This window comes from Myotis myotis, unplaced genomic scaffold (assembly GCF_014108235.1).
Source record: "Myotis myotis isolate mMyoMyo1 unplaced genomic scaffold, mMyoMyo1.p scaffold_m19_p_2, whole genome shotgun sequence".
In the NCBI taxonomy this organism is placed as follows: Eukaryota; Metazoa; Chordata; class Mammalia; order Chiroptera; family Vespertilionidae; genus Myotis; species Myotis myotis.
The window spans coordinates 18,125,178-18,152,063 of NW_023416324.1; the positions used below are offsets into that span (position 1 = coordinate 18,125,178).

Here is a 26,886-nt window from a genome sequence, read left to right on the forward strand (position 1 = left end):
CACCTTACCTGGGATACATCATGGTGTTTACATGGCCCATGATTTGTAATGGGAAACAGTGCCAAGTCATGACACTCCCCAGCTGGACATGGTCCCCTGTGAGTCTCTGGAACGAACAGGTGTGTGTGTGTGTGTGTGTGTGTGTGTGTGTGTGTGTGTGTGTTGAGGGTGATGGAGCCCCGCCTACTCCATATTTGAGAAACCACATCAGCCCAAGAGAAGCATGTTGCTGCTTTATTGGAGCTTCTTCCAAGTCACACACAAAGCAATTTGGTGAGGTGTTGGCGCAGAGCCTCTTGCACCGCCCTCTCCTCTGCACCCCCCAACACACCCCGAGAGCCTGCCCCTGTGGCCCTATCTCCACCTTTGGGTCAGCTCCCTCGGGAACCCCCGTCCTCAGGGAAGCAAGCAAAAGAGGGGGTGTTGGGCCAAAACCTTCCCCATGGCACCACCAACACCAGCCCCCATGGCACGGTCTGCACCCACAAGGGTTTGCCTGTTTTGACTGAACTAACCTGTGGGTTTAGTCCAACAAATGGATTTGCCTGATTTCGAGGCTGAATTTCTGCTTGACCACAAGCATCGGGCAGAACCGGGTCACTTACAAACAGATGGGTGTTGGAGGGACTGAGCTGAGGAATGGACTGGTGGCTGGTTACTAGAGGTGACCGTGGTCGAGACGACCCATTTCATGGAGCCCACTGCTGTGTGACTGCCCTGACCACGTGTGACTGATCGTTGACAATGACAACTCTTAAGCAAACCAATGTGTGTTCGAAGGACTGCCCGATGACCAAAGTTACTGCTGTTTCCTGGCACTAGCTATTGAGTGATGGTTTGGCAACTGTCTGAATTTTCATTTGAATTAACAATTATTCGGCCACTCAGAAGTACTGCATTGGCCAGAGTGGGCAGCCAGTTACGTGATTGGATTGAATTATCTGACATTTTATTATTGAAGTTATTCCCTATCCTAAATTGACTGGGTTAGCTGACTCAATCATTATTTAAGCAAGCTATCTGAAGAAATTGAACATATGGATTTGGGGGGGGGGGGGGGGGGGACTAACTGATGATTACTTCAGGAAATTGCTGTGTGAACTGACTACTTACAAATCAGTGCGAAGGACTGTTGTTGTTTGACCAAAGTATTTTACTGAACTGACAAGTGTGTGTGTTTTCATTCGTCAGCCACTTGGTTACGCTGGTCAAGCTGAAAGTTATTTAACCAAACTCAACGAATTTAGAATGACCACTTGTTTAAACAAACATCAAAGCTGATCAAAATAAGCCAAGTGTTGTTAGAGCGAATCTCTGAGAGACCCAAGGAGTCCTTTAGCCTAAAGGGTTGACCCCATTGTGAGCATCTCCCAGGCCCCCCGGGAACAGCAGGCCAGCGAGGGGTACACAAGCAGATTGTCCCGAAGTCGGCTGGGTGGCTCTCCCAGGCACAGGGGCCACCAAAGCGAAGAAGGAGCGGATTGCGAGGCAGCTCCGCCCCTCCCAGCACCAGGACTGGGCCTGGCGCCGTCACACCTCGGAGTAGGGGGGCGGCGTCTTGGGGGGCAGAGACACGGCTTCCTCGTAGGACGGCAGGACCACCTGGGAGGGACAAAGATGAGGGCTGAGGACTGGCCAGAAGGAACCACACCTCTGACCAAAGGGTGCCATGGCTGGCGCACCTGGTGGACCTACTATGTGCCAGGCCTGGCATGCACCCCACAGGTGCCATTTCTGCTCCTGTGGTGAACAGGTTTGTCTCTGCATCAAGCCCCCTGCGTGTTGGACGACACACACGTTTTCCCTGGGAAAACGTTCTCAATCCATCTGCTTCCAGAAGGATTGGCCCCATCCCTCAGATGGAGCGGGTGGACAAATGACCTGGGCGGGGCCCCTCAAACTAGAATTTCATCCCCCAGGCTGTGTATAATCACTGGTTTGGGCATAGGCTTGTGCCCCAAGCTGGTCCAATCTAACCTGCTTCTGGGACTGCCTTTCTGCTGGGGGTTGCTGAATGGATGGGATGTCAGCCTGGGGATTTTGGCAGCGATTTTGCCACCATGAAGAAAGGGCTGCCTGAAAATGGAGCCCGCACTGAGGAAAGGAGATTCAAAAGATGGGAAGGATCAGATCGCATCTGCATGCCGGGACTCAGCCAGACAGACCTGGGTGAAAGGGGGCCCTGACCTCCAGGAGCGGACAGCAGAGGAAGAGACTTTCAGGTTCTGTGAACTGACACGTTTTCTTTTTTAAGACAGATTACGTTGGCCTTCTGCCACTTGTAACCAAAAAAAGTCATGACTAGTACAATGCCCATTTTACAGATGAGGAAAGTGAGCCACAAGTCATTTAAACCAGCTGCCCTTGTCCCATCACTTCTCCTACCAGCTGTTGCTAAGGGCACCTTTCCCAGCTAACCTGACCCCATTGACAGTCTAAGACTTGATGTCCCCTCCTCCAGGAAGCTTCCCTGACACCCCAGACGAGACCAGCCGCCTCCCCTGCTCCCATGGCCCCTGTACACCACACTGAGCTGCAATCAGATTTCTGCGTCTAGATTCACTCTGGACTATACCCTCCTCTCGAATGGGGTGGCGTCTTAGTTTTCTTGGTACCCCGGGGTTGAATATGAGGCCAAAAAGAGTAAGAGGCAGGAAGTACTTCATGCGTGCCTGCATGAAAGAACCCTGGATTACCAGAGATCTTCAGAGTTCTTCTGGGCCAGCCCTCATCTTACAAGCGGAGAAACTGAGGCACAGCAAGGGAGAGAGACCTCCCCAAATGACAGTGAGTGGCAGAGCCAACACTTCCCGGCACCCCCCAGGCTCACCTTCGGCAGCATCTTGGAGCTGCTCTTCTCCTCGGCCGAGTTCATGCATTTGATGAGTTTGTAGCATCGCCACACGCACTTGAACATGTAGACCTGGAAAAGGCCCAGGTCAGGCTGTGCGATGCTGACCCTCCTCACTGCCCCAGCAGGCCTGAGACAGGTGCTGGGCGCTTCCTGGGGAGCCCCAGCTCACCCCAGAAGGCAGCATCCTGCTGCTGCTGCTCAGACCCCTCTCTGGTTGAGGGGGGCCTCACCTGCCAGTCCTAAGTACTCCAGGTGTCCCCCTTGTCACTACCCCACAGACTCAGCGCAGGAAGGGGCTTTTGGGAAGCTGCTGAGCCACCCTCAAGCCCCCTGCCACTATCCTGCAGACCCCCCTGTCCACCCCGGGGGCCTGGGAGCTCACTGCCTCCTGAGATGGCCAAGCAGATGACAAACCAGTGTAAGCATAGCATCCCATGTTTGTAAGTGCAGAAACTTATACGTGCAGGTGTGTCTCCCTCTCAGGTGTGGTAAGCAGCTGCCTTCTCTCAGCAGTGGAAGGAAGGCCTGGGGAGATGATTCCCGGGGTGGGGAGAGACGTCCCAGGGGCATAAGCAAGGCACAGCGGCCAGCAGTTCCCTCTCTGCCTCCTGAGGAAGGAGAAAGGGTCCTGTCGGCTGGAAGGTCGCCTGCTTCCTGGAGTCTCATGATGGGGACTTAGAGGAGGCACAAATCAATGAAATGAATTACAAAAGAATGAAATATGCATGCCCTGGCCCTGGTCCGAGAGTGTGCGGGAGGCAACCAATCAATGTACCTCTCTCATCAATGCTTCTCTCTACTCCCTCCCTCCCACCCACTCTCTCTTAAAAAATATCAATGGCCAAAAAAATAAATAAATGAAGTATGAAGGGCCAGGGAAAAATCATGTAAGTGGAGGGAGGCCAGTGAGGCAGAGTGAGGGGGCCCAGAGAGAACCCCCATCCAAGGAGGAGAGGGGTGGGGGACAGGGTTGTATGGTGGGGTTTGGGAAGTTGTAAACCCCCACGCTGGTTCCGCCGAGCCTTCCGGAAGGTTCTCGGTGCACATCACTCATGCGCCTGGACTTTGAGGAGAGGTGACAGGAGGGCAGTTCTGTCTCCAGGTGGGATTAGGTGAGGCCCGAGATGCTCGGGGCCTCTGATGACAGGAGGCAGCGACGTCTGCTCACACCCACCCACAGCAAAGGCAGGGAGGGAATGCCGGGTCACGCGGGGCTGGCCCCTGAGCGTGACGAGGGGCCACTCATCTTCTTTCTGCTCATCCGCAGCTTCCCAGTTCCTTCGCTGAGTGTGTGTTACTTTCACCATCCGATCAGAACGCTTTTTGAAAGCCCTTTGACGTTGAGTCAACATCAGCCTTCCCGTGGCTTCAGGCCACAGTGCGGCCTCCCGAGTCCCCGTGAGCGTCCTTCGAGAATCTGGAGGCTGCGATCATGTGCCCCTGGAGCCATCTCTTCTCCAAGGAAATCACCCTGGTTTCCGTGACCCCCTCAGATGGCAGAGTTTTCTTGCCTCTCCATCCTCCTGTTGGCCACCATCTCTCTAGGGACTGGGACCTGAACTGGACTCTGTCCTCTGGTCTGACCACCCCAACTTCCCTCCCCGCCCCCAAACAGCCCCCCGGCCTCGCCGCCCCCCCAGAGCCACGGAGCAGGCGCCGCTCACCTTCAGGATGAGGACGGTGATGAAGGCGACGGAGAAGATGATCATCATCTTGACGAACTGGTTATAAGCCATTCCCTCCTGGCTGGGGAGGTAATTCTGCAACAGATGTGGGGGCCATGTCAGTGCCTCCGGCCACACGTAGAGGAACCACAAACCTGCTCGCCGCACACGCAGGAACACGTGTGGCACAGCCATTCCCCTGGCTGGTCCTGCAAGGGCCCTGGGAGGCAGGTGCTACTCACCATCAGCCCCTGTGACAGGGGAGCAAACCAAGAGAAGCAGATGCAGCTCCTGCCGGCCCAGCTGGCCCTTACCTGTCGGTGCACCCCCCACCCCTGCTGGCGGTGGGCGTGCCCTTCTCTAGAGCAGTCTTGGCTGATAGAACCACCTAATCCTGAATCGCCCCCTCCCCTAGGGGCAGCTCACAGCAGGACTAACTGGTGCCAGGCTGCTGCTCACAGTGGGATAAGCCTCTACGGCAAGCATGTCAAACTCGCGGCCCACAACGAGTATTTTTGCAGTCCAGCCAATGTAACGGTACATAAGAAACATTTTAATAAAAACTTCATAACTTAATTTTTACAATATCCTGTTATACGTAATTATTAATAACGAGCTACAGCGTTCGCTAATGACTGATGACTGTAATCGTGTTGCATTCATTTCTCTTACGCGCAGGCGCACCATTTCTCTCCACTAATACCAGCAGCGAATATTTTAGCAGCCGATGGCCGCGTCATTAGTCTTGTACTGATTTGTTTGGTGCGCGCAACAGGAAATATTTCGCTTTCAGAGAACAAGAAAAATAGGTTAATTTGTACAGTTAGTCAGTGCCTGGTAAGTTCATGTTCAAGAAAAAATATTAATTTTTATTAAAATGTTCTACTGTTTTATGTTGACGATTACTCGTTTATTTCAGCCCTTTGTGTTCAGCATGTCTCTATCGAAATGAACTACGTTTCTATGAAAATTGAAGCTTTTGGTTTTTTGCGGCCACATAAACTTACACCTTGTTTCTTTGGCCCGTGTTAGCCTTTGAGTTTGACATGCTTACTCTATGGCGTTTGCACATGTGTGCACACAGTCATTGACACTCCCCCCTTCAAAACGCGGAGCTCATTTCCCCTCCCTCGAGTGTGGGCCAGACCTAGGGCCTCCCTTCTCTCGGAAAACAGAAGGTGGCAGAGGTGAGGGTGACCTCAGAGACAGCAGTGTTCTCCTTGCTCTGCCCCTCGGACACTCACGGGGGAGAGAGAGCCAGCAGCCATGCCATGAGGCTGCTCAAGCGCCTTATCCATGGGACACAGGCTGCGGGATGGAGGCAAAGGGCTGACAGACACATGAGTAAGCCATCTTTGGGGGGGAACCTTCAGGCCTAGCCAAGCCCTCATCGTCTGCAGCCCCATCTCCATCCCGGTTGGGACCTCATGGGAGACCCTGAATCTGAACAACCCAGCTAAGCCCCTCCCAAAGTCCTGGTCCCCAGCAGCTGAGTGAGATAAGGAGTGGCTATTGTTTTAAGTGGCTGTGTTTGGGGAGAATTGGTCAGGCAATAATAAAAAGATTGTGTTACTTCTGTGGTGCAATTCACACTGCAGGGCTCCCTCTGGGGTGGGGCAGGGCTGCTCCTAAAGCCACATGGCTGCCTGGCTGCTTCCCTGGTCTACCCTGCCTCCCTCTCCTTTTCTAGGTTCTTCCCGAGCACTACCCCTCAGTAAATCACCCGTAAAAGAACCCTCCTCCCACGCTCCACTTCTCAGGAGCCCAGCCCAGCCTAAGCCCTGAGGCACAGAGAGGGGAAGCAACGTGCTCAAGGCCACACAGCCAGCGACGGGCGTGGGCCCTGGGCCCGGACTTACCATGTGGTTCATGGACTTGAAGTTGAGATAGGTGGGCACTTCCATGTAGGAGCTGCAGAGGGTCAGGATGCTCAGGCAGAAGTCCAGCAGCTGCAGGGTCATCACTGGGACCTTGGAGGGGTTCTTAGGGGACAGAGACAAGGAGGAAGACAGGCCACAGTTAACCCCCAACCAGAGGCCCCGGACCTCTGGGGCACGTGGAGGGCCCTCGGCCCGAGAGACTGTCTCGGCTACAGAGTACAGCAGCCCACTAGTCCACTGTACCCAGACAGAAATGGGTGCCCATTGCTCCGATGTGCATGCCAGGGGCGGGTGGCAGACACTGGGACCAGAGCCAGGGTCCTGGCCCTGTTTCCAGGGCCCTTCCACAGCACAGCCCCCCAGTGTTGCAGGGAAAGTGTGGAAAGAAGCTTTGGGGAGCCACCTCAGTGAGTGGCGCCAGCCATCAAGGGCATCCCTCTGTGTGTGCTCAGCGTGGCTCTGTCTTCCTCTCTCTTTAGAACTTGGCTACAAGGAGGGACAAGGCCGGGCCGGGCTGAAGGGGGGCTGCGCCCTTTCCCCTGCTGTGGACGCAGCCTGGCTGGCACCCTCTGTACACTTTCCTCAGTCAGTGCTGCCCGGGTTTAGTGAGCAGATGGGAATCCCAGATCCATTGCACAGAACAAGGAACTCTGGGATGCTCTTCTCAGGGACTTGCTGAAGGTCACCAATGAGGAAGGGGTTCCGGGGGCTCCCCATCTCTGCCTAAGCCCCTCCCGCCTCCCCAGGCTGGGCGAGCTGAGGTTGGGGCTGGGTACTCACAGCCTGGCTCCGGGAAACAAACTTGAGGTAGGCAGGCAGCTCCACGTAGGAGCCCAGCAAGGTGAACAGGCACAGCAGGTAGTCCATGATTTGCAGGGACATGAAGGGCAGCAGGTACTTCTCTCGGTTCTGAAAGGCGGGCCCAGCGCGGTCAGGGCGTCCCTTGCACACTTCCCGGAGCAGCCTGGTGTCCCTGTGCGCCCACTCACGGCAGCTCCCTCCCATCCCAAGTTCTCCCATCCCCCGTAACTCCAGGTGCTGTCCCCTGAGTGACGCTCTGGGGATGGGGAGAAGGCAAGACCCTGACCCTGAACGCAAGGAGCCTTGGTGTCCGGGAGACACAGAACAGTCCCCATCTACAGAGGGAAGTGCCCCTAGGAGCAGGTTCGACTCAATTCCCCTTCAGGAGCTCAACCAGGATGGGCCATTTCATAGATGAGAAGGGATCAGAGAGGACTTCCTGGAGGAGGGGGCACCAGGTAGATGTGAAAGGATGGAAAGGGGGAGGATAGTGGAGGCAGAGGAGCCAGCCTGCACGAAGGCCCTGAGGGGGGAAAGGCCTGCCTGCACAGGCGCTCCTGGGGCCGCTCAGCCATGGTGGGAGCCCAGGAAGGCGGAGGCTGAGCTCCCTCTCCTTCAACTGAAACCAGTGACCTTTGTGGGGCCTGGACCACCTCGGAAGCCACAGGTGGGTCAAGATCACAGAAAAGGTGGTTTTTGGTTTCTCGCGTGGTTGTCTACAATCGCTCAGGAGGTGGCCAAAGCAGCCCAGGCTGAGTCTCAGAGCCTCCGGGGATGACCTGGTCCCTTCTTGTCACCGGGCCCTTTGGCTTTCTGCATAACCCCCCGGGCGCCACCCTGCACAAGGGGGAGCCCATCCCTGGGGTGCAGGGCTGGGAGCTGGCATTAGCCAGGGGGCGATGGTGATGCCTCATGCAAGGTGGGAGCATTCCAACCTGGCACCATACTGTGGCTCCCTGTCCGGCCCTGAGGGTGCCAGGCTACTGTCTGCCCAGGAAGGCCCTGCTTCCGGTCCCGGCTTCCGCCTCCCTGGGGCCGAGGGGCAGCGGTTCCTCTTTGCGGGAAGCTGAGCCACAGCCTCGCTGTCTCATCTACTCCCTGTTGGAACTGAGCTGGCCGCGTCCACACCCTCCCCTCTGCCTTGGCTCCTCTTTGCGAATTACACAGCCCTCTGCATCCCCCCCTCCTCACTCCTCCAAACCACTCTGCCTCTTTTCTCTGCTGAAATTCCCTGCCTCCGTTTGCATTATAAAAGGATGTGGGTCACCAGTGAAGATTTCTAGGGTATAGGTGGGGTCTCCCAAAATACCCACCTCCCACGTCTCAGCAGCCAGTTCTGCCCACCCAGTGGGTGTGACTAGGAGAGGGTAGGAGGGCAGCTGGGGCTCCCCAAGTCCTGGCCGCCCCCCCATGCCCCTTCCCCAACAGGGCTCTCACCTTGACCACACCGACCAGCAGGCTCACACTGATGACAAAGAGCATGGCGATGAGCAGGAAGCTGGAGATCAGGTCAGCTGAGAGGCAAGGAGAGCAGTGAGGGACCAGAGGTGCCCGGGAACCCCGCCGGGCTCCAAGGACCACACTTTGGGAACCATTGGTGTGGGAGCATGACAGTGAACAAAGAAGCCCAGGCCCCACCCTCAGTAGCTCTCAGTCTTAAGAGGCTACAAAGATGCAAACATAGCATTTCGGGGGACACAGCTGAGGTGGAGGAGGGCAGGCCGGGTCTGCTTTAACCAGGGTGAGGACTGGGAAGGCCTCGAGGGGGTGGCCTGTGAACTGAGTGACAAGGCGTTCAGGCAGGGGCCTGAGACAAGGTGTGGTCAGGGCAGCTGGGGCTCGGGGAGCCAGGGGAGCCTGGAGGAAGCCAGGAGGGAGATTCAAGTGACCCCTGTGGCCAGCAGGCCGGCAGGGGCTGTATTCATGCTTTTCTTCTCGTGTGATGGGCAGCCGTTGGCAGTGTAAGCAGGGGAGTCCTGCTGTCACCTTCTAAGCTGGTTAGGTTTGCAAAGTGCCATCCTATCTGCGCCCACACCTGGAGACCCGGGCCAGGCGGTGGAATAGCCCCATTTGCAGATGAAAGATCTGAGGCTCAAAGAGGGGAAGTGGCAAGGCCTCAAACCCCAGCCAGTCTGCCCCCTGCCAGGGCCCCATCCCCTCTCCTTCCCTGCTCCCCTGCTCGTCCCCTGGACCTACCAATCCTGAGGTAGCCCGTCCGGGAGAATTTGCAAGCGGCTTTGCCGTGGGCCACCTCCACGGAGTGCTCGATGAACAGCAAGACACTCATGATCTGGGGGCAGAACAGAGCAGGAGTCAGCCGGGGTCTGCACCGCTCCCCACCAGCCTCTCCCTCCTCACGGGTGTGCAGTCGGGGCCATAAGGAGGGTCCCGGAGGAGATGGAGGGGCAGGGCAGTAGAGATCCTGATTCAAAGCGCGGCCTGTGCAAGCTCATGATCCAGGTCTTCCTCTTCCCAGCTGAGTGAGCTGGGGCAAGTTACGTAACCTCTCTGGGCCTCAGTTTCCCCCTCTGTAAAGGGCGGGTACTGTCGCAGCTACCTTAGGAGGCCCTTAGACCAGTGGTTCTCAACCTTCCTAATGCCTTGAACACAGCTCCTCATGTTGTGGTGACCCCCAACCATAAAATTATTTTCGTTGCTAATTCATAACTGTAATTTTGCTACTGTTATGAATCGTAATGTGAATAGCTGATATGCAGGATGTATTTTCATTGTTATAAATTAAACATAATTAAAGCATAGTGATCAATCACAAAAACAATATGTAATTATATATGTGTTTTCCGATGGTCTTAGGCGACCCCTGTGAAAGGGTCATTCGACCCTCAAAGGGGTCGCGGCCCACAGGTTGAGAACCACTGCCTTAGACCCATGTTCTCATTAAAGTGGTACCTGGGGCTATTGAAGGGCAGCCTTAGAGAGAAGGTGGGGGCTGAGACTGGGTCTTTTCTAACGACAGGCACTGGACATCATGGGGTCTTGGTCTCAGCATCTGAGCACCAGAGAGTTTCAGGTTCACGGAGTCATCAACACAGGCCTGGGAGCATCTGACCCATGAACCCCCTGCGGTGCCCCCCAAAACCCATCCCTCCTGGCCCATCTGCCAAATGAGGACAAGAACAAAACTGCCTCACAGGGTTGCATTGGGGCCAAATGAGATGTAATTCACTCACAGAGCTGGTGGATCACAAGCACTTAGTCTGTTTTCTATCATTATTATGGTTATCCCCCTTGGACTATAGGCTGCTGTGTCTCTCTTGTTCACTGCTCTGGCTGTTTTATTCGGTGAATAAATGAATAGATGACTGGATGGATGGATGGATGGATGGACGGACTAATGAACCCCATCCCCTCAGGGGACCCCAGCAGAGAATAATGGAGAAGGGCACATCTGATGGGCGTGAGTATTGAGGTGGCCCAAGCAACTAGGGAAGTCCAGCCACAAGACTGCAGTTTGAAAGGACCTTGGGGGTCGCCTTGCCCATGCCCTCCACCTTCCAACGCAGGAATCCTGGCTGCACAGCCCCTATTCAAATGCTCCCAGCCACGGGGAACTCAGAATGTTCTGTCTGCGTCCTTGCGGCAGGCCTCTGCCCTGCCCCCACCACTCACACCATCCTCTGGCACCATCCCCCCACAGTGAGAACAAGACGATCTCCTCCGCGCAGTAGGTGTCCTACCTCTATTGATATGGCCTATGATTAGATCGGCTTCTAGGCAGCCCTGCCCTGGCAGCTCATGCTCAGCTGGCAGGCAACCCGACACCACCATCTGTTTCCCCCTGGCTGACTGTGTGGTTATTTTAGCTCAGACGCAGGTCTCGGTGGGTCTCTCTGCCATGTTACATCCTGTTCAGTGGGGCAGAAATGGACAGCACAGAGGAGTAAAGCAGAGCTGGACTCCAGAGTGAGACAAAGATGGGTCTGAATCCAGGTCCCTGTGTGACCTTGGGCAAGTCACTTCACCTCTCCGCTTTCTCATGGGCAAATGGCAACCCCCCGGTCCAGGAAGGAAAACAGTGCATTGTGTTTGCAAAGAACTGAGCTTGGGGCAAACATCACCTGCTCTGGGCTGATTTCTCAGGGACGCATGTGAGCTTACAGGGTTGGTCAGGCAGCACCAGGAGCAGGGGCCAGGGGCCGGCCGGGAGCTCGCTCCAGCTGCCCCTCCACCTGGGTCACCAAAGAGGCTTTGTCTCCCCAGGAAGGTGAGAGCAGCCCAGAGCGGAAGGCAGACTTGGCGGGGCCTGCGGCTGGCACCCATAAGAAACAGCCCCGAGAGAGAAACGCTGCTTCCTCAGCCCCTCTCCTCCCAGTTTCACCTTCAATGAAAGAAAGAGAAAGGGAGGCAGACGACAGCTCGGTCTAGGACAAAGCAGGGAACAGGGCCCCGTGAGGTGCAAGCAGAGCCCCCCCATCCCTGGGCGTGTGCAGGCAGAGCACAGATGACTCACAGCTGGGCTTAGAAAGGCCCCTAACTTTCCACGGAAGACACCGTCCCCCATCCAGGTGCGGCACACGAGGCTTTTCGAAGTCCCGAGAACCCAGGCTTGTCTGAGATCTGGAACGAAGCTCAGAATCAGACCATCTCAGCCTCCAGGTGCTGACAAGAGCCTTGTCTGTTTATTTTATAAGCTCCCTCTGCTTGTTTTATGAACTCAGAGAGGCTAGGTGGCCTGCCCAAGGACACACAGCAAGTTGGGGACAGAAGGAACTGAAGTCCAAGTCTCCCAGTGCTGTCCTGGTGCCTCCCCACCAGGCCTGCAATCCTGCCATTAGCACCCCAATCACCCCTCCTGGAGGTAAGGGAGGGACGTTTGTACAACCTGACTCCACTGTGGGCCACTCACACCGTCCCAGTGATCCTCCCACCGCCCAGTTAATCCTCCCACCCCCATTTCAAAGATGAGGACGGTGAGGCTCAGAGAGGTCTCAGGCTTCCCAGCTTGTCATCTGGAGGGCCAGGATTCACACCGAGGCTGAAGGGTTTGATTCTCACCCCCTCTCCATGGTCCTCCCAGCATCCCCCGCCTCTGGCTCTGTGAGTCCTGCTCCCCGTCCCCTCACCCACGTCAGCGCCTCAGTGGAGTCAGAGAGGGATGCCTGTCTCCTCTTCCTTCTGGAGTCCCCTCCCCCTCCCGCAGCTTGTGTAAGACGCAGCAGCGAGCACCAGAGCAGGACACCCTGCGAGATGGTGCGCCCCCCATCTTCACCCATTTCACCTTCTCAGCATTCCAGTACGAGCAGCATTTGCTGTGTGTCCTTGGGCAGGCCACCTAGCCTCTCTGAGTACCTGGCTCACCTACAGCATTTGCTGGGAGCGGCCTGGAAAAACCCAGGGGGTAGAGGAGAGGATTCTGTCCCCTTTCACCAGATGAAAACCCTGAGGCTCCAAAAGGCAAGAACCAGACTCAGGTCACAGAGCCAAGCAACCTCAGGGCCTGACTCAGACCCTCCGCGGACCCCTAACCTTCAACAAAGGCACCCATCCCCAACCCGGGAGAAAGAGAGGAGACTCCGCAACCTAGAAGGGATAGAGAGAACTTGACATTTATTGAGCAACTACTGGTGTGCTCAGATCCGTGCTCACAGGTTTGCACCACAAACTGCCAAACGCTGCAAGAAGGGCAACATTTTCCCAGCGTGACAGATGAGGAAGTGGAGGCTCTGGGAAGAGAAGTCAGATGCTCTGGCTCATGCAGCCCAGCTGGGATTTGAACCCTGGAACCTGTGCTCCCAGGGCCCAGGGCTCCCTCAGGGCCAAGTGGCTGCTCCGGGGCCCAGCCCCAGGTGCCACCAACCCTCTGCCCATCCTCGCCCAGCCCCGGAGACTCAGAGCTCAGGACACAGCAGCTAGAGCACGACAGGGGGGCCTCCCCCACTGCCTTGCTGCTGTCCTGCCCTAGCCAGGTCCTGGCTTCTCCCTGGCCTCGGTGTTCCCCTCCGGTCAACGAGCAGAGTCAGGGCCACTGGGGCGACTGAACACAAGAGAGTCAGGGCAGTGGAACTTCTGCAAATTGTGGTGCATCACACCCAGGCTCCAGCCCGGAATCTGCTCCCTGCTCATCTGACCGCCCTCACGGCTCCACCCAAGCCTGGAACCAAGTCGTTTGCCGTTTCGGAAAAGTACCTGGCTTACCTACAGCATTTGCTGGGAGCGGCCTGGAAAACCCAGGAGCCCAGATTCCCCAGGCCCTCCGCTCTGCTCACCTCCCTCCATGCCTGCTACCCTCACCCGGTTTCCACCTGGACACAGCACTGCCCTCTCCCTGAGCTCGGAGGGCCTGGCTGGGCCATGACCCACACCTTCCTGGAACAGGGCTTCTCCTACAAAGCCCAGGCAGGCAGCATTCCCTCACCCACTGCTCCTCCATTATAGCATCTTCCCTCTCACTATTCTTCAGTTCTACATGGGGAAATCATGTGGTTAAGAACTGGGTGCTGCAATCAGATGGTCCTAGGCCTAAGCTGAGGTCTAGGCCCTTAAGGGAGCCACTAACCTCTCTGAGCCTCAGTCTCCTCATCTGGGAAATGGGTGTAATAACCGGACCTGCCCTTGTAAGGTTACTATCAGGTCGAATGGCAGCTGGCACAGAGTCAGCACTCCCTAAACTAGCAACGTGGGTCAGTGTTCATTAGCTCATGTGGGTTTTCATTCTTCCCCTTCCAGTAAATTCTCTCTGAGCACAGACCATGCCCAGGCCCTGGGTAAGCCACAACCCTGGTTGGCAGGTGTCACAATCCCCGGGGGAACCTGATAAGTGACCAGTCTGTTCAGAGCCATGACAAGGAACACACAGGAGTTGGGGTCCCTGATGAAGGAGTGATCACCGCTATCTGGGAGGGCTTCACCAACGGGAAAAGCTTGCGCATGCTCCTGAAGGATAAGGAGCCGTTTTCCCGCAGGGAAAGGAAGAGGGACTAGCATGTGCAAAGGCCTGGAGCCTGGCAGTGCAGGTCCAGGGGACTGGGCCGGAATGCCTCTTCCCTGAGATGGTACCGGTGCGGAGACGGGGCTCAGAGAGAAGTAGCCAGCAGCCCACGGTCACACAGAAGTCTGCTGCAGGGCCAGGACTAGCCTCCCTCCTCCTGGGGCCTCGTCAGGGCTCAGGCTGCGTGACTGAGTCAGTCCTGGCCGTGGCCAACCGCCCTCACTGCCGCCCCCGCTCTCCATTCCCCTTTTTACCTCTTCTCTCTGCTTCTCCCTGGTTTCTGTTCCCACTCCCACCCCCACCCTGCTCCTTCTTTCTCAGTCACAAGCACAACTTCCCCAAGCGGAGCAGCGGGCAAGTGGCCAGCACGCCAGGACACGCTTGTCTGTCTTCCTGGTGGCTGAGAAGCAACCAAGGGCTTCAGCTGAAACACAGGGGTTCGAAGGAGGAGAGGGAAATCGGGCTGCGGGGGGGGACGGGGCACTCCTGAACATGGCCACGGCCGTGAGGAGGCAAGGCCACAGCTGAATGTAGTGGAAGAAGTGTGGTCGGGTGGGGCCGGCAGTGGTGACCGTGCTGGGAGGTGGGGACGGGCTTGCGTGTCGCTGGGTTTGGTATGGTGGTCACAGCAACGATCATGTGAGCGGTGATTATAGAGGTGACAGTGGATGTGGCCACGGTGGTGGTGATAAGGTGACGCTGGTGGGTGGCGATTAACTGCAATGATCTCTCTCTCTCTCTCTCTCACACACACACACACACACACACACACACACAGCCTTCCCATGTGACATGGGGGTGGTGATGAAGATGATGGGGACACTGGACCCCTTCATTTGGGGTTCAAATGCCACTTCCTTCTCTAGAAGGTGGGCCCACTCTCTTGGACCTTCTGGGGGCGCAGAAGCCAGCCTTTCAGAAGCAGACAGAGAAACCCCCTCTGAGATTTCAGGGGCTAAACTTGACAGAGACAACCCTCAGTGGGCCCCTGCCGTGTGCCAGCGGTGCGAGGGCACAAACCCGTCCGTGAACTTCTCTGCCTCCTCCAAACAGGTCTGCGAGGTCGATGGTCCCCCCACTTTCCCACGAAGAGAGCGAAGTCAGGCCAGGCTTGTCCTCCACGCCCCCCACAGATAACACAGCCTGCAAACCTGGCCCCCAGGGCACACCCTTTCCTGTCCTCGCCTGACCCTCCCTGGGAGGCCTGGGGCTGAAGGGCTCCTGCACGGGGTGGCCTCATCACTACTGTTGTCAACCTCAGCCTGAAGCTCAGTCTTCTCAACCACCCAGGCTCACCCTGTGTCCCCTGGGCACCCCCCGCCCCAAGTTTTCTGGAAGGAGGAGAAGAGAACCAGATGCGTCAGCGGCAGGAGGAAGCTCCCCGCCCCCACCCCCTACTTCCTGTCGCAGCTAATCAGGGGGGCACGGGGTGGGGGCCATTCCCCTGCAGCATTATCTCCGCAACCACATCCCCAGCAGCCCAGATACCATCGCGACGCCCCCTCCCAGAGCGGCCACCTCACCTGCCCAGAGCCTGCTCCGCTCCTGGCTGCCGCCTACTGTCCTCCCATCTCCGTCCCCTCCACCTGCCGCTTTACTCCCCTGGGCCGCAGTCCCCGCGTCGGCAGAACAGAGCAAAGGCCCCCCCTGCGAGTAGAACGGTTGTGAGAGTGGGTGAGGTGACATAGGTCTGTTCCCAAAGTTACAGATTCAGAGGACGGATGCCCCGCAAAAGCACTTGTGTGTAGACCTCCGGCCCCAGGTCCCCGTGGCAGTGGCCGCTCTATTGGTAACTGCCCCAAGCTGGCAACAACGCAACATTCCCCACCCCCATCAGGACAGGCAAATGCACTGTTCTGTGTCCATGAAGCAAAGTACTTGACAGTCGAGGGCAGGGGGGTGAGCCGCTGCACATAGCAACAGCGGGGAAGCTCGCAGACACACAGCTGAGAAAAAGAGCTGCACGATTGCCCGTGTGTGTGGTCTCATCTCTGTGCAGCCCAGGGGCACTCGCATGTTGGGGAAAGTCAGTGGGGCAGGGTAGTGGGGGGGGGTGGAATTAGGGGTCTCTGGGTGCTGGTCCTATCTTATTTCTTTATTTGGGTAGAGGTTGCACGGGTGTGCTCACTCTGTTGAAGTTCATCCAGATGTGCACTGATGATATGTCAATTACACATCAATAAAAGGTCTACAAGAGTAAAATAAAATAGAGAGTGACTGATCTCTCCTCTGGGGCTGAGCCTCCCGCTGTGAGCCCTCCTGGGACAGAGTGGGTGCTGGGAGCTTGGATCCCAGGGACAGCGGGGGCTTCAGCTTCTGAGAGGCGGTAAGTCTTAAGGATTTCTCCCAAAGAGCATGGGAAGGTGCTCAGGCAGAGGGGGTGGCAGGAGAAAAAGCAAACGTGGGTGAGATGCATTCAGGAAACTGCAAGAAGTTTCCCTTGGGGAACTGTGACTTGGGGCGATCCATGTGCCAGGCACACAGTAGGCCAGGAAATGGTAGCTGCTGTGTGGCTGGGCTGGGGGAAGGATGTGGGAGATGCTGGGGGGCACAGGGTTTTCCAAAGGTGTGACTCTGGGGCTGGCAGGGACAGGAGGGAAGCACTCAGGCAGCAGGCCGACTCAGGCAAAGGCCCACGGACCGCAGAGCTCGCTGTGTAGACGACGCTCACCGCTGTGCACCACCTGCAGCTGGGAACAGGGGACAGGAGCACCCAGACAGGGAGCGGCTAGCTCTGGTCCAGGGCCTCCTGGGAAAGCCTGTGCAGGGCCTGCGGCAGCCCGGCGAGGCATGCTTTCTGCCCTCTGGCCTCTGCCCTTCCGGACCTGCCCCGATGAAAGAAGGCAAAATGGCAAGGAACGGGCGCAGAGGGTCAAGTTCCCGGCCCAGTAACTTCCAGGGGCCTCCACATGCTCGGGCAGAGAGTAGGTCATCAAATCTCCTTCTATGGCCGCCACTCAGGGGCCTGACCTGAGCCCCGTCCTCCTCCTCTTCTGTTTCTAGGGAAGTGGCCCGCACCCCGCAATCTATCTAATGGTGAGCCATGACTTCCCTTTCCCATTCAGAGCAAACCGCCCCCCGCCCCCTGACGATAAGCATTGCTCTCCCAGCTGAGCATTTAGGGGAGGACAGGTCCTCCTCTGAACGCCGACACCCGCGCTCCGCCCCCGCCTCGTCCTGTGAGGCAGGTTCTGCTCTCAGGACTATTTGCCCGCATTTTGCAGGGGAAAGGGAGGCATGTCTTCCCCTGAGGGCTCCGTGTTAGTAAGAGCGAGGTTCCCTGAACAAGAGACGCAGACTCCCAGCTGTAAACCGAACGAGCCGCGGGGCCGTGGTGTGGGGCGCAGGGAATGCAGTCACACCATCGCCATCCGCTCGGTGACAGGCCGCCGGTTGCTAGACATCTGGCGGTGACGGCATCCCGGGCACAGCCGTGCAGAGACACTCGCTGGATGCCCGAAGCCAATGCCATACGCATGTCAGCTGCACTTCAATAAAGATTGTTTCAAAGAAAACAGGGACTGGGACAAGGCTCCCGGACATTACAGCTGATGCTCCCCGACCCTGACCCCTCCGCCACCACAGTCTGGAGCCGCAGAAGAGCCCGGCCTCTCTGAGCCTCAGTTTCCGACTCTGTCAAGTGGGGGCTCTGGTGGCAGCTGCCATTCCGGGGCGCTCACTAGGTGCCAGGTGTGTCGGCCACCTGCTTTCTTTGGAGTCTCCGAACGGCTCTGCAGGTCATGGTCACTGACCCCCATGTGACAGGGGAGGAAACCGAGGCTGGAAGGGACACACTGGCCCCGGCCCGCGCTGAGGACTGCAAGGGCGGGGAGCCAGCGGGCTCTCTCTGCACAGCTCCTTGTTCAGCTGCACGCCTCACTGGGCCTTCTGTGCCCCCCCTTCCCCCTCCGTCAAGGCAGGGTCCCCTGGGAGACCAACACAGGCCTCATCGTGACCTCAGAGCCAAGTCCTAGTTCCAGACCACTGCCCCGGCTGCAAATGACAGCCTCACTTCCTGGGAGCTCGGGGACAGGGTGGTGACTGAGAAACCGCGGCCCCCCAGCCCTGCCCTCCGGCCGCAGGCCAGTCCGAGCCGGCCCCAGCCCCTGCATCAGGAGGACCCTCTCCCAGGCTGGTGCCTCCCCCAGCGGAGGCCTTCTGACAGCGGTGAGTCCCTCCAACCAAGGCCACCCCCGGCGACTGGGACCACCACCGCCTGCCATTCCCAGAACCCCTTCCTGCCCTTCCTTTGGGCCTGAGAACCAGGATGCTGGGGAGAGGATGAGGCCCAGGCTGGGGTCTGGGCAGCCTGGCTCACCTCACACAGGTGACTGACATCGTCACTCAGCCCAGCAGACCTGGTGCAGCACGAAGAGCCCCCTTTGCCCACAGTGGGCCCTGCGTGCCTCTCCCATTGGCCTAGCGAGTCCAGCCACCTAGTGGGCCTCCAACGTTTTATAAGCTGGACGGTGGGGTGCACACCCCTGAGATGAGGAGCACAACTTGTTTCCTCAGCCATGGTGCTGGGGAGAGGCAGAGACCCCATCCTACACACACACCCCGCCTCCCCACCCCTGCAGGAAGGGCCCAGAGAGCCAGGCCTCTCGCCCCACACGGGGACATCAGGTGTGGAGGCTTCTGTGCCCCACACGGGGGCATCAGGCGTGAAGGCAAAGAATCTAACAGATCCTCTTCTGGGGCTTTCACCGTCTGACCGTTGGGGCCTATTTTAAGGCCCTAAACAGCTGAGATTTGAAAAGGAGCGCGGCCTCTGTGGTCTGCTCTGACGAACAGCTCTGGGCACTTGCCTGCCAGCTCCCGCCGCCCACTCCAGTGGGGCCACATCAGCTCAATACCTTGAAACGGTTACCCTGGAGACAGGGACTACTAGCCCCATTTAATGGATGAGGAAACTGAGGCCCAACCAGCAAAAACGCCTGCCTGCTCAAGGTCACATCGAGAGTAAGTGATGGAGACAAGTCTGTGATCTCTTCTATCTCAAAGTGGAACAGAGAGAGGAGCCCCTGGAATTCAAAGAAGAAAAAATTCGGGGCGGGGGGGAGAGGCTTCCTGGAGGAAGAAGCTTCATGTGAGCTGGACCATAAAGAAGAAATGAAGGGCATCCAAATACTTGGCCACCCCTGGCCCGTGAGCCAGGTAAAGAGTTCATTTGTTCACTGTCTGGCTTATCCCACACACCTGTGTGCCAGTCGTGGCAGCCTGGAGCAAGGCCCTGCTCACACACACACATCTCCCTGGGGACCTGGTACAAGAACAGAGAACCTCTGTTTGTTCATCTGTAAAATGGGAGCATTGGGCCAAGCAGAGGTCCACCATTTTAGCTATGAAGCCTGAAAGGAGCGAGGGCCTTGGTCCAGTCCCACCACTTCCCACCACCACCCCTCACAGCCACCCCTTCCTCCAGCCCAGCTTGATAAGGTCCCGGCAACACATGGTCTCCCACCTCCAAGCCTTTGCTCAGGCTGTTCCCTCGCCTGGCACGCCCTTTCTTCCCCAACTTCCCCAAGCGAAGTCCTGCCCGGATTTAGCACTCAGGCCTCCTCCAAGAAGCCTTTCCTGAAGGCCAGCCTCCACCAGGGGCTGGGCTAGGACCCCGCATCTGCACCCCATAACCAGCGCTGTCATCCATCAAAGTCACAGTCACAGTTTTTCCGGGACAGACTAGAAGCCCTGGAGGGCAGAGGCCGGGAATGAGTCAGGCCTGGGCCCTGGCCTGGGGCCGAGCGTGGAAAGTGAAGACATGTATCTGTACTCACTAGAGACTCTTGGCCTAACAGAGGCCACCTTGCTTTAGTTTTTCTTTTTCCAATTTAAAAAGCCATACACTCAAGCAACCAAATAAACAAGGTAGCATTGGATTATAACCCAAAGTATAAAATAAATAGCCAGGAGGCCCTGCTGATAAAAACATCAATCAGCCCTTTATTTACATAATAAACGAGGAGAGCTAACAACTGTCCCAGGAGGAATTTAAAATAATTTATGTAGCGACTCTGCCCTCAGGGAGGGGGGCACACCTCCCCCTCCTGGCGTGCGGGCTGTGCACAGTGACTTCCTTCCCACGAGAGCGGGGCGGCGGTGGGGGAGGGGGCGGTACAGTAACTTCACCGTGGAAAAGGCTGTTGACAGCACGCAGCCAGGTGATCAAGGTCAACAGCGATGTGATGCGATGATGTGCTGAGAAGGCACTTTACCTCTGCGGCCTTCCTCCCAAAACACGTCCCTCAAGTCCAGCCGCGCGAAAACGGTCAGGCGAGTCCCTCTGAGGGATATTCGATACAGAGCATGGCCGGGCCCCCTCACCACTGTCAAGGTCACCACAAGCGAGGAAAACCTGAGACACCGTCTCAGCCAAGAGGAACCTAAGGACTAAATGCAACAAGGGAGCCTGGAGGAGCCCCCGAAACAGAACGGGGGCATCGGGGGACAGCGGAGGGAATCTGAAAAAAGGACGGACTTCAGTGAATAACAGGGGACGGTACCAACTCATAACTGTGACCAACGTGCCTTCTTAATGGAAGACGTTGGCAACGAGGGAAACCTGGTGTGGAGTGTCCACAAACTCTAGCCTCTGTTCAAAACTGCTCTGTAAATCCAAGCCATTCCAAAATAAAAGGTTCTTTTTCAAAGCAGTCATGCCCGTGGTGCCAGATGGAGAATAGAGAAAAGCAGACAACCATCAGAGCTCACAGTCCTGTCACCCAGAGAGGACCAGGGCCAGCGCGTCCTCCCCTCCTCGCCCTGTCCTGTTGCTACAGCCTTGAAATCACAGCAGGTGTGAGCTCTCCCCCAGCCAATGTACTTCTAATGGAACTCAAGGTCAGGGAGGGCCATACATCTGGGCAGAAGGATCTTCCAGGGCTCCCCACCTCCGACCATTGACTTAGGCCGGGTGTGGGGTTGCCAGACAAGCCAGGACCAACGTGGCCACTTTAAGCAAGTCCTCTGACTCCCTACCTGAGTAGTTTGGGTTAGAATTCATCTGTGACCCAGCGAATCTTCTACCCAAACCCAGCGAAATCCTGAGGAAGGCCCTCCAGCCATCGGACACCGGGGGGTCCTCCAGTAATAACGCTCCCCGTGACTCCATAGGGGGTAACGCCGACCCAAGGCACCAAGGGCCCGATTTAACCCTCCCCAGCGGGCCCAGTTCTACGAATAGCTCTCAATACGCAGGGTTGTCACCCTTGACTGGCTCCAGATGAAGACGAACTTGGTGGTTGACACATCTGGGCGGTGGCTTCTCTTTTTCCATCCAGATGTTCAAGGCCCTGACAGCACATCTGCCACCGACTGCTGGGTCCAGGAGACGCCCCTGTCCCTGTCACAGAGGGGGCAGGAGGAGGACACCCGCTCCCACTGGAATCCACTAAGGACCGCAGCCCAGAGACGGCTGCTCGAGCCTGACATACGGTTTCCAGGCTTCTACTCATCCCTCCTACTCTAGAACACCCCATGGCTCCCCGTGTCTCACACTATAAAGTGTTTCTCAACTGAGAGGACATTGGCAATGTCGGGAAATATTTTTGGTTAAAAACTGGAGGGTGCTATTGGCATCCTGTGGGCAGTGGCCATGGATACGGCTAAACATCTGACAACAGACAGTTCAGTCCCCACAACCAAGAGTTCTCCAGCCCCAAATATCAGCAGTGAAAGTCCAGACTCTTTCGCTGTCACTCCCAGCCCCTCCTACCTCCTGCTCCCCCACCTGAAGCTGCCAGGTTGGTCTGTGTAGTGTCACCTGCACAAGCCTCTGTCCTTCAGCCTCCACAGCTCTGCACACCCCTTCTCCCCCACCCCTACCCCCCACAACTGAACTCTATGCCTCTGCCAATGACACCACCTCCCAGAGGTCTTCCCTGATCATTTGCCCGCAGATCGTCCTGCTCTGTGGGCGGGCACTGATATTACTTAATGTCACGTATGTCATGTCACTGACGTCATATACAGGTGAGGACCTCAGAAGAAACCCTGAGATCACAGAGCCCAGAGTTTGTTCCTGCCCAGGCGGCCTGCAGGTGGGTTCGGCTTGGCCTGCACGGGGATTGTTTTTCTTTTTACCTCGAAGCAGTCACCAACATGGCACCATCAGAAGATAAGACATCAAAGCTGTGCTCCCTGCTTCTCTAAACATCAGGAGAGCCCCCGCCAGGGCCACATTCCTTCATGGCAACAATCGGCGGAAACAGAGAGCAGCTGCCAGCGTGGACCCGGAGCAGGGCCCAGGCACCGCCCCCCCCCCCCCCCCCAGACACGCACTCCCATGACCTGCCTGGCCCCGGAGGCGCTGGCGTTTGAGACCTCGAGCCAGTCCGTACCCCCTGCACACCCTTCATTGTACAAAGGGAAGCTGAGCCTGGAGAGAAGCTTGTCCAGGGTCACACAGCCGGTCCGTGGCAGAGCCGGGGTGAGGGTCAGGGGCCGCCTCCCACGGGGCCTCCTCCACGGAACCACAGGGATCTGCCGAGGATGTTGCCCAACCTCAGAGCTGAAGGGGCCATAGGACTCGGTGCGGGGACAGCCAGGCTGCCAGGCACTTCGCTCAGAATCACTCTTGCGTTGGCAGAAGCCAGGCAGGGCGACCTCAGAGCGCCTCCCCAAGCCAGTGTCTGGGGGCTGCGGCTTGACTGCAGGTGCACGGGCAGCACACTCCCCGTCTGACACCCTGCTCACAAGGCGGCACTGGCCTGGAGATAACACTCGGCCCCTCCCAAGCGGCCTGGCCTCCCAGAGGTGGCTGTGATGGCCATTCATTGGAGGAGGAACCTGAGGTCCCATGAGGTTAAGCAGGCAGCCCCAGGCTGCACAGCTAGCAAGTCGGGGGGCCAGGACTTGCACCCAGAAACCTGGATCCAGAGGCCGTGTGCACTGAAGAGCATCATCACCCCTCCCAGGCTGGGCTCCTGTGCCTGGCCGGCCTGCCCCCCTCAACAGGAAGCGGGGCAGCCAGGCCTGAGGGCAGAGCAGCCCACCTCAGCCTGCGGGTGCGGGTGTGGGTGCGGGTGCGGCTGGTTTTGAGGAAGCCCTTCCAAGGCTCCTGAGAGACTGTTCCCCACAGGTCATGAGTCACCCTGGGAGGAAGGCGCCTGGGCCTGGGGGGCTGGGCATGGCTTGGAGCTGTGGGGAGGGGGAGGGGGAGGGGGAGAGGTCTGGATAGGACAGAATGGAGCCCCAGACCTCAGCCACTAAGATGGGGGCCTCTGGCCCCGGGGGCTCTGACTCCCCCAGAGTCAAGGCTCCACACCGGGCAGGTGCACACCAGCCTCCAAAGTAGAACCGCAGGGCCTGCTCCCCCCTCGGGATGCCCCCTGAGAGACTGCGCCCGGCAAGCCCCCTGTTCGTTAGCACCAGGCCACAAGTTTCCTGAGGAGAAGGCCGTGGCTGGCAGAGCTGTAAACTAAGAGGACTCCTTCCTTCCTCCCACGAGGAGCACAAAGAGAGATTCCCGCTGGTTAGCCGGCAGTGGCGGGGAAGAGCGGGCCATGCCTGTGCCTGGCCCCACGTCCTGGCAGCACTCCCAGCCCCCGCTTCTCCCAAGAGTCCTGGCTCCCAAAGCACTTTCCCTTCTGGGGTTCCGTCCGCACCCGGTCACCTGGTGGCTGCTTTCCTGTCCCATTTTACAGAGGGAGAGACTGAGCTTCGCAGAGAGTGTGAGTTACGTTATCTTGTGACAAGGACCCCTCCTTCCACCATTGTTCTGCTCAGGGGGCTGCGACAGGGTCCCCTTCCCGCCTTGGACAGGGAGGGAGGCTGACACCCAAGCAGGAGCCCACAGAAAGGTGGTGAGCAGCGGCCGTCAGTGGCTGTCCAGCTGGAGGGCTCAGGAGACCAGCCCACCCCCACCCCCCCCCACACACACACACACTCCCTCGGCCGCCCTGGGCCTGCCCACACTCACCACGTGGTAGATGGCCAGGGCGGTGGTGGCGATGCGGACGTTGAAGCAGCAGCAAGTCTGGCGGACGGCCGTGCTGGGGGCCATGGTGCCGCTGTCCCCTCCTCCGAGGCACTGAGGGGAAGAAGCCCAGCTCCCAGAGCAGGACAGAAAAGGGGAAGCTGCCGCTGCCCTCCTCACTTCCTTCCTGCCCCTCAGACAGGCAGGGGCCCGGTTGTCACAATGGGGCGGGGCCGCTGGGAAGGGCCACAGCCTGCCTGGGAGGGGAGGCAGCTGGCCCCTGCCACTCCCAGAGGGGGCTTCCCGGGAAGGGCAGACCCTGCACCGTCAGCACCTGCCCACCTTTTCGAGCAGCTTCGCCCGTCCCGTGTGCTGGATGCTCACCACCACCCTCAGAAGCAGGAATTGTAACCAAGCCCATTTCCAGATAGAGAGACAGAGGTCCAGAGAGGTCAGGCGTTCACCTAAAATCACACAGTCGTTCATGCTGGTGGTAGAATCCACACCCAGGTCTGCAGGCTGCAAAAGTAACTATTATCTACTCATCCCTGCCTGCTCCAAGCCTGCGCCCGGGTTAATCCTTTCGTCCTCACCTCCGCCCTTGGAAGGAGGTGCTCTTATTATCCTTGTTTTACAGATGAAGAACCTGGGGCACAGAGATGGGAAGGGATTTGTCCACAGTCACACAGGAGCCCGTGGTGGGATGGAGACTTGAACCAGAGCTCACTGTTCCGGAGGCTGCCCCTCCAGCCTCCCTGCACCCTCAGAGAGAGGGGTGATCTTCCTGAGCCATGTCCAACCCCGAGCAGAAGAATAATTACTAAGCAAATCTTCCCACTGTGTGTCAGGCCCTGGAGCTAGGCTCTTCCTACGGCTGGGTTAGTAAGGCCTCACAGCAATTTGGGAAACCTCAGCCAGCCCACCCCCTTGTGGGCTCAAGGCCCCCGTGATCACATGCAATCAGGGATTTTTTTTTCACCTCACTCTTTGAAAAGGTTGAAATTAATAAACCATGACTTTAGGGAAGCAACACTGGGATCTATACTCCCTCTCGGATGAAAAATGATCCATATTACAATAAGGGAAGGGAATAGGGGGCACTTGCAAGATGCCTGAAGGAAGTCTACTCTGCCCAGAATGCTGACTGAGCTCACTGGCAAAGTAAGACTTCTGGTGGAGAACCCTCCAGGACCTACCACGAAGCCCCGCCCACACAGGAGATTATGGAGTTGGGATTAGCCACTACGGCCGCCCAACATTTCTGCCTCAGGAGAGGTTATGAAAGGTCTCTAAGCTTCCCTCCCTGGACAGGAGTTTCTCTGCTGGGTCCATAAAACTCGTCTGGTGGACTTGACCAAAACTTTCTGCTTGCCACGAGGCCAAGGGGGTCTGCCAGCTCGGGGCTCCTGCAGATCCCTTCCCTACTTCGTTCTCAAGCCTGCACATTTTTCATCGTAGGCTTTGCTGACACCAGATATTGTAGGAAGGTGGTACAGTGTCATGGTTAAGCACGTGGACTCCAAAGTTCACGGCCCAGGTTCAGATCCTGGCCCCTTCTGGCTGGGCAGCCAACACAGCAAGAAAAGTCCTACTTTGCCCAAGAGCACGGGGACCAGAGAGCCTGGAAGTGAGGAAGGAGGGCCAGCAGGGCCCTGAGGGGGTGCTGAGCCGTCTGGATTCAGTTGTGCTAGAAAGCCCCTTGACAGTATAACAGCAAAACAAATGATAGATAGCTCTTGATAATGTTACGATCTGATGAAACGGGAGCCGGTTTGGAGCCAGTTCCCAAAGAGAAGGCTGAAACCCAGTGCTGGTATGTGAGACTGTGGTATGTGGTATGCGGACGACAGATTCGTTTTAATGTGCATCTTAAGAATACACATAACCAGCTCATGAATTCTGTGATTTTCCATGTATGGGAATAATACAAGGTCTCATTTTAAAACAGATGTATTTAAGTTAAAAAAAAAAAAAAAAGCAATAAGTTGATTCAAAGAAAAATATCACAGCAACCGTAGGCCAGGAGGCAGGCAGGTGCGGCAAGCAGCCATGGAGGTGCAGTGGGCATCACCGGTTTAGGAATCCTGGTGGGGGAGAAATCTCACAGTAGCTGTGTGATCGCAGACAAGATGCTTGATCTCTCATGGCTGTTGTTTCCACATCTGCAAAACAGAGGCAGAAGCTCCACCTCGGTGACAATGAAATGAGGTCATGTGCAAACTCAGCTTGTTTCTTTCCTCCCTTCCTGGCCCACCCTGCTCCCCTCCCCACCAACCCCCCTCAGGCTGCGGGAGGTAGAGCTGGGATTGAAACCCAGATCTGCCTGATGCAGTCCCAGGCCACGCCTCCAGGAGGGGCCAGTGAGCGTGAGATCAGCCTCTTCCTGAGCAAGTGGCGTCTCCTGGGCACTGTCTCACTCCCAGAAGCACAGTTCCGACAGATCACTTGCTCCTGCTGGGTCACCGGCCTCCAGAACAGCTGGTCCCTTGATGGCGACCTCCATCACTTTCTAAGGACGGAAGCCCCGCCCTCTTTATTTTCATCGCTTCCAAGGAAAGAGATGAAAGGAATAGCTGTTATCCCAAAGGTCAGGCCCTTGACCAAGACCACTGTGGTATGCAGAATACAGAACCCCCCCAAAGACACCCACGTCCTAATGGCTGGATCCTGTGAACATTTGTTGCCTTACCTGGCAAAAGGACTTTGCAGGTGTGGTTGAGTAAAGGGTCTTGAGATGGGGAGACTGTCTTGGAACATCCAGGTGGGCCCAATGTAGTATAAAGGGTCCCCGTAAGTGTAAGAGGGAAGTGGGAATAGCAGTC

General features: G+C 57.2%; 1 protein-coding gene across 2 annotated transcripts; it reads right to left on the reverse strand.

Annotated features, from left to right (window-relative positions):
• Positions 1-212: 212 nt before the first annotated feature.
• On the reverse strand, positions 213-24,270 carry LAPTM5 (lysosomal protein transmembrane 5). Of its 2 annotated transcripts, none has more exons than XM_036350243.1 (8): positions 24,068-24,270; positions 9,396-9,489; positions 8,637-8,713; positions 7,179-7,307; positions 6,378-6,500; positions 4,519-4,614; positions 2,831-2,923; positions 213-1,602 (listed from the first exon to the last, which is right to left on the reverse strand). In XM_036350243.1, the coding sequence occupies exons 1-8, from the start codon at positions 24,149-24,151 to the stop codon at positions 1,531-1,533; spliced, it is 768 nt and encodes a 255-aa protein (XP_036206136.1). In that variant the 5' UTR covers positions 24,152-24,270; the 3' UTR covers positions 213-1,530. The 2 variants fall into 2 exon arrangements, with proteins under 2 accessions (XP_036206136.1, XP_036206135.1); XM_036350242.1 differs by lacking the exon at positions 24,068-24,270 and adding an exon at positions 22,651-22,962.
• Between the last annotated feature and the right edge of the window lie 2,616 nt (positions 24,271-26,886).

Bases quoted from the DNA above. Each gene is read 5' to 3' on its own strand.
- LAPTM5 (XM_036350242.1), bottom strand. From the start codon at position 22,947: ATGGGACCTCAGGTTCCTCCTCCAATGAATGGCCATCACAGCCACCTC. The intron at 7,308-8,636 runs GTGAGAGCCCTG...CCCGCCTTTCAG, and splicing joins TGCTGGTCGGTGTGGTCAAG to AACCGAGAGAAGTACCTGCT. The intron at 1,603-2,830 runs GTGAGCCTGGGG...TGTCCCTCCCAG, and splicing joins GCTCCAAGATGCTGCCGAAG to GTGGTCCTGCCGTCCTACGA.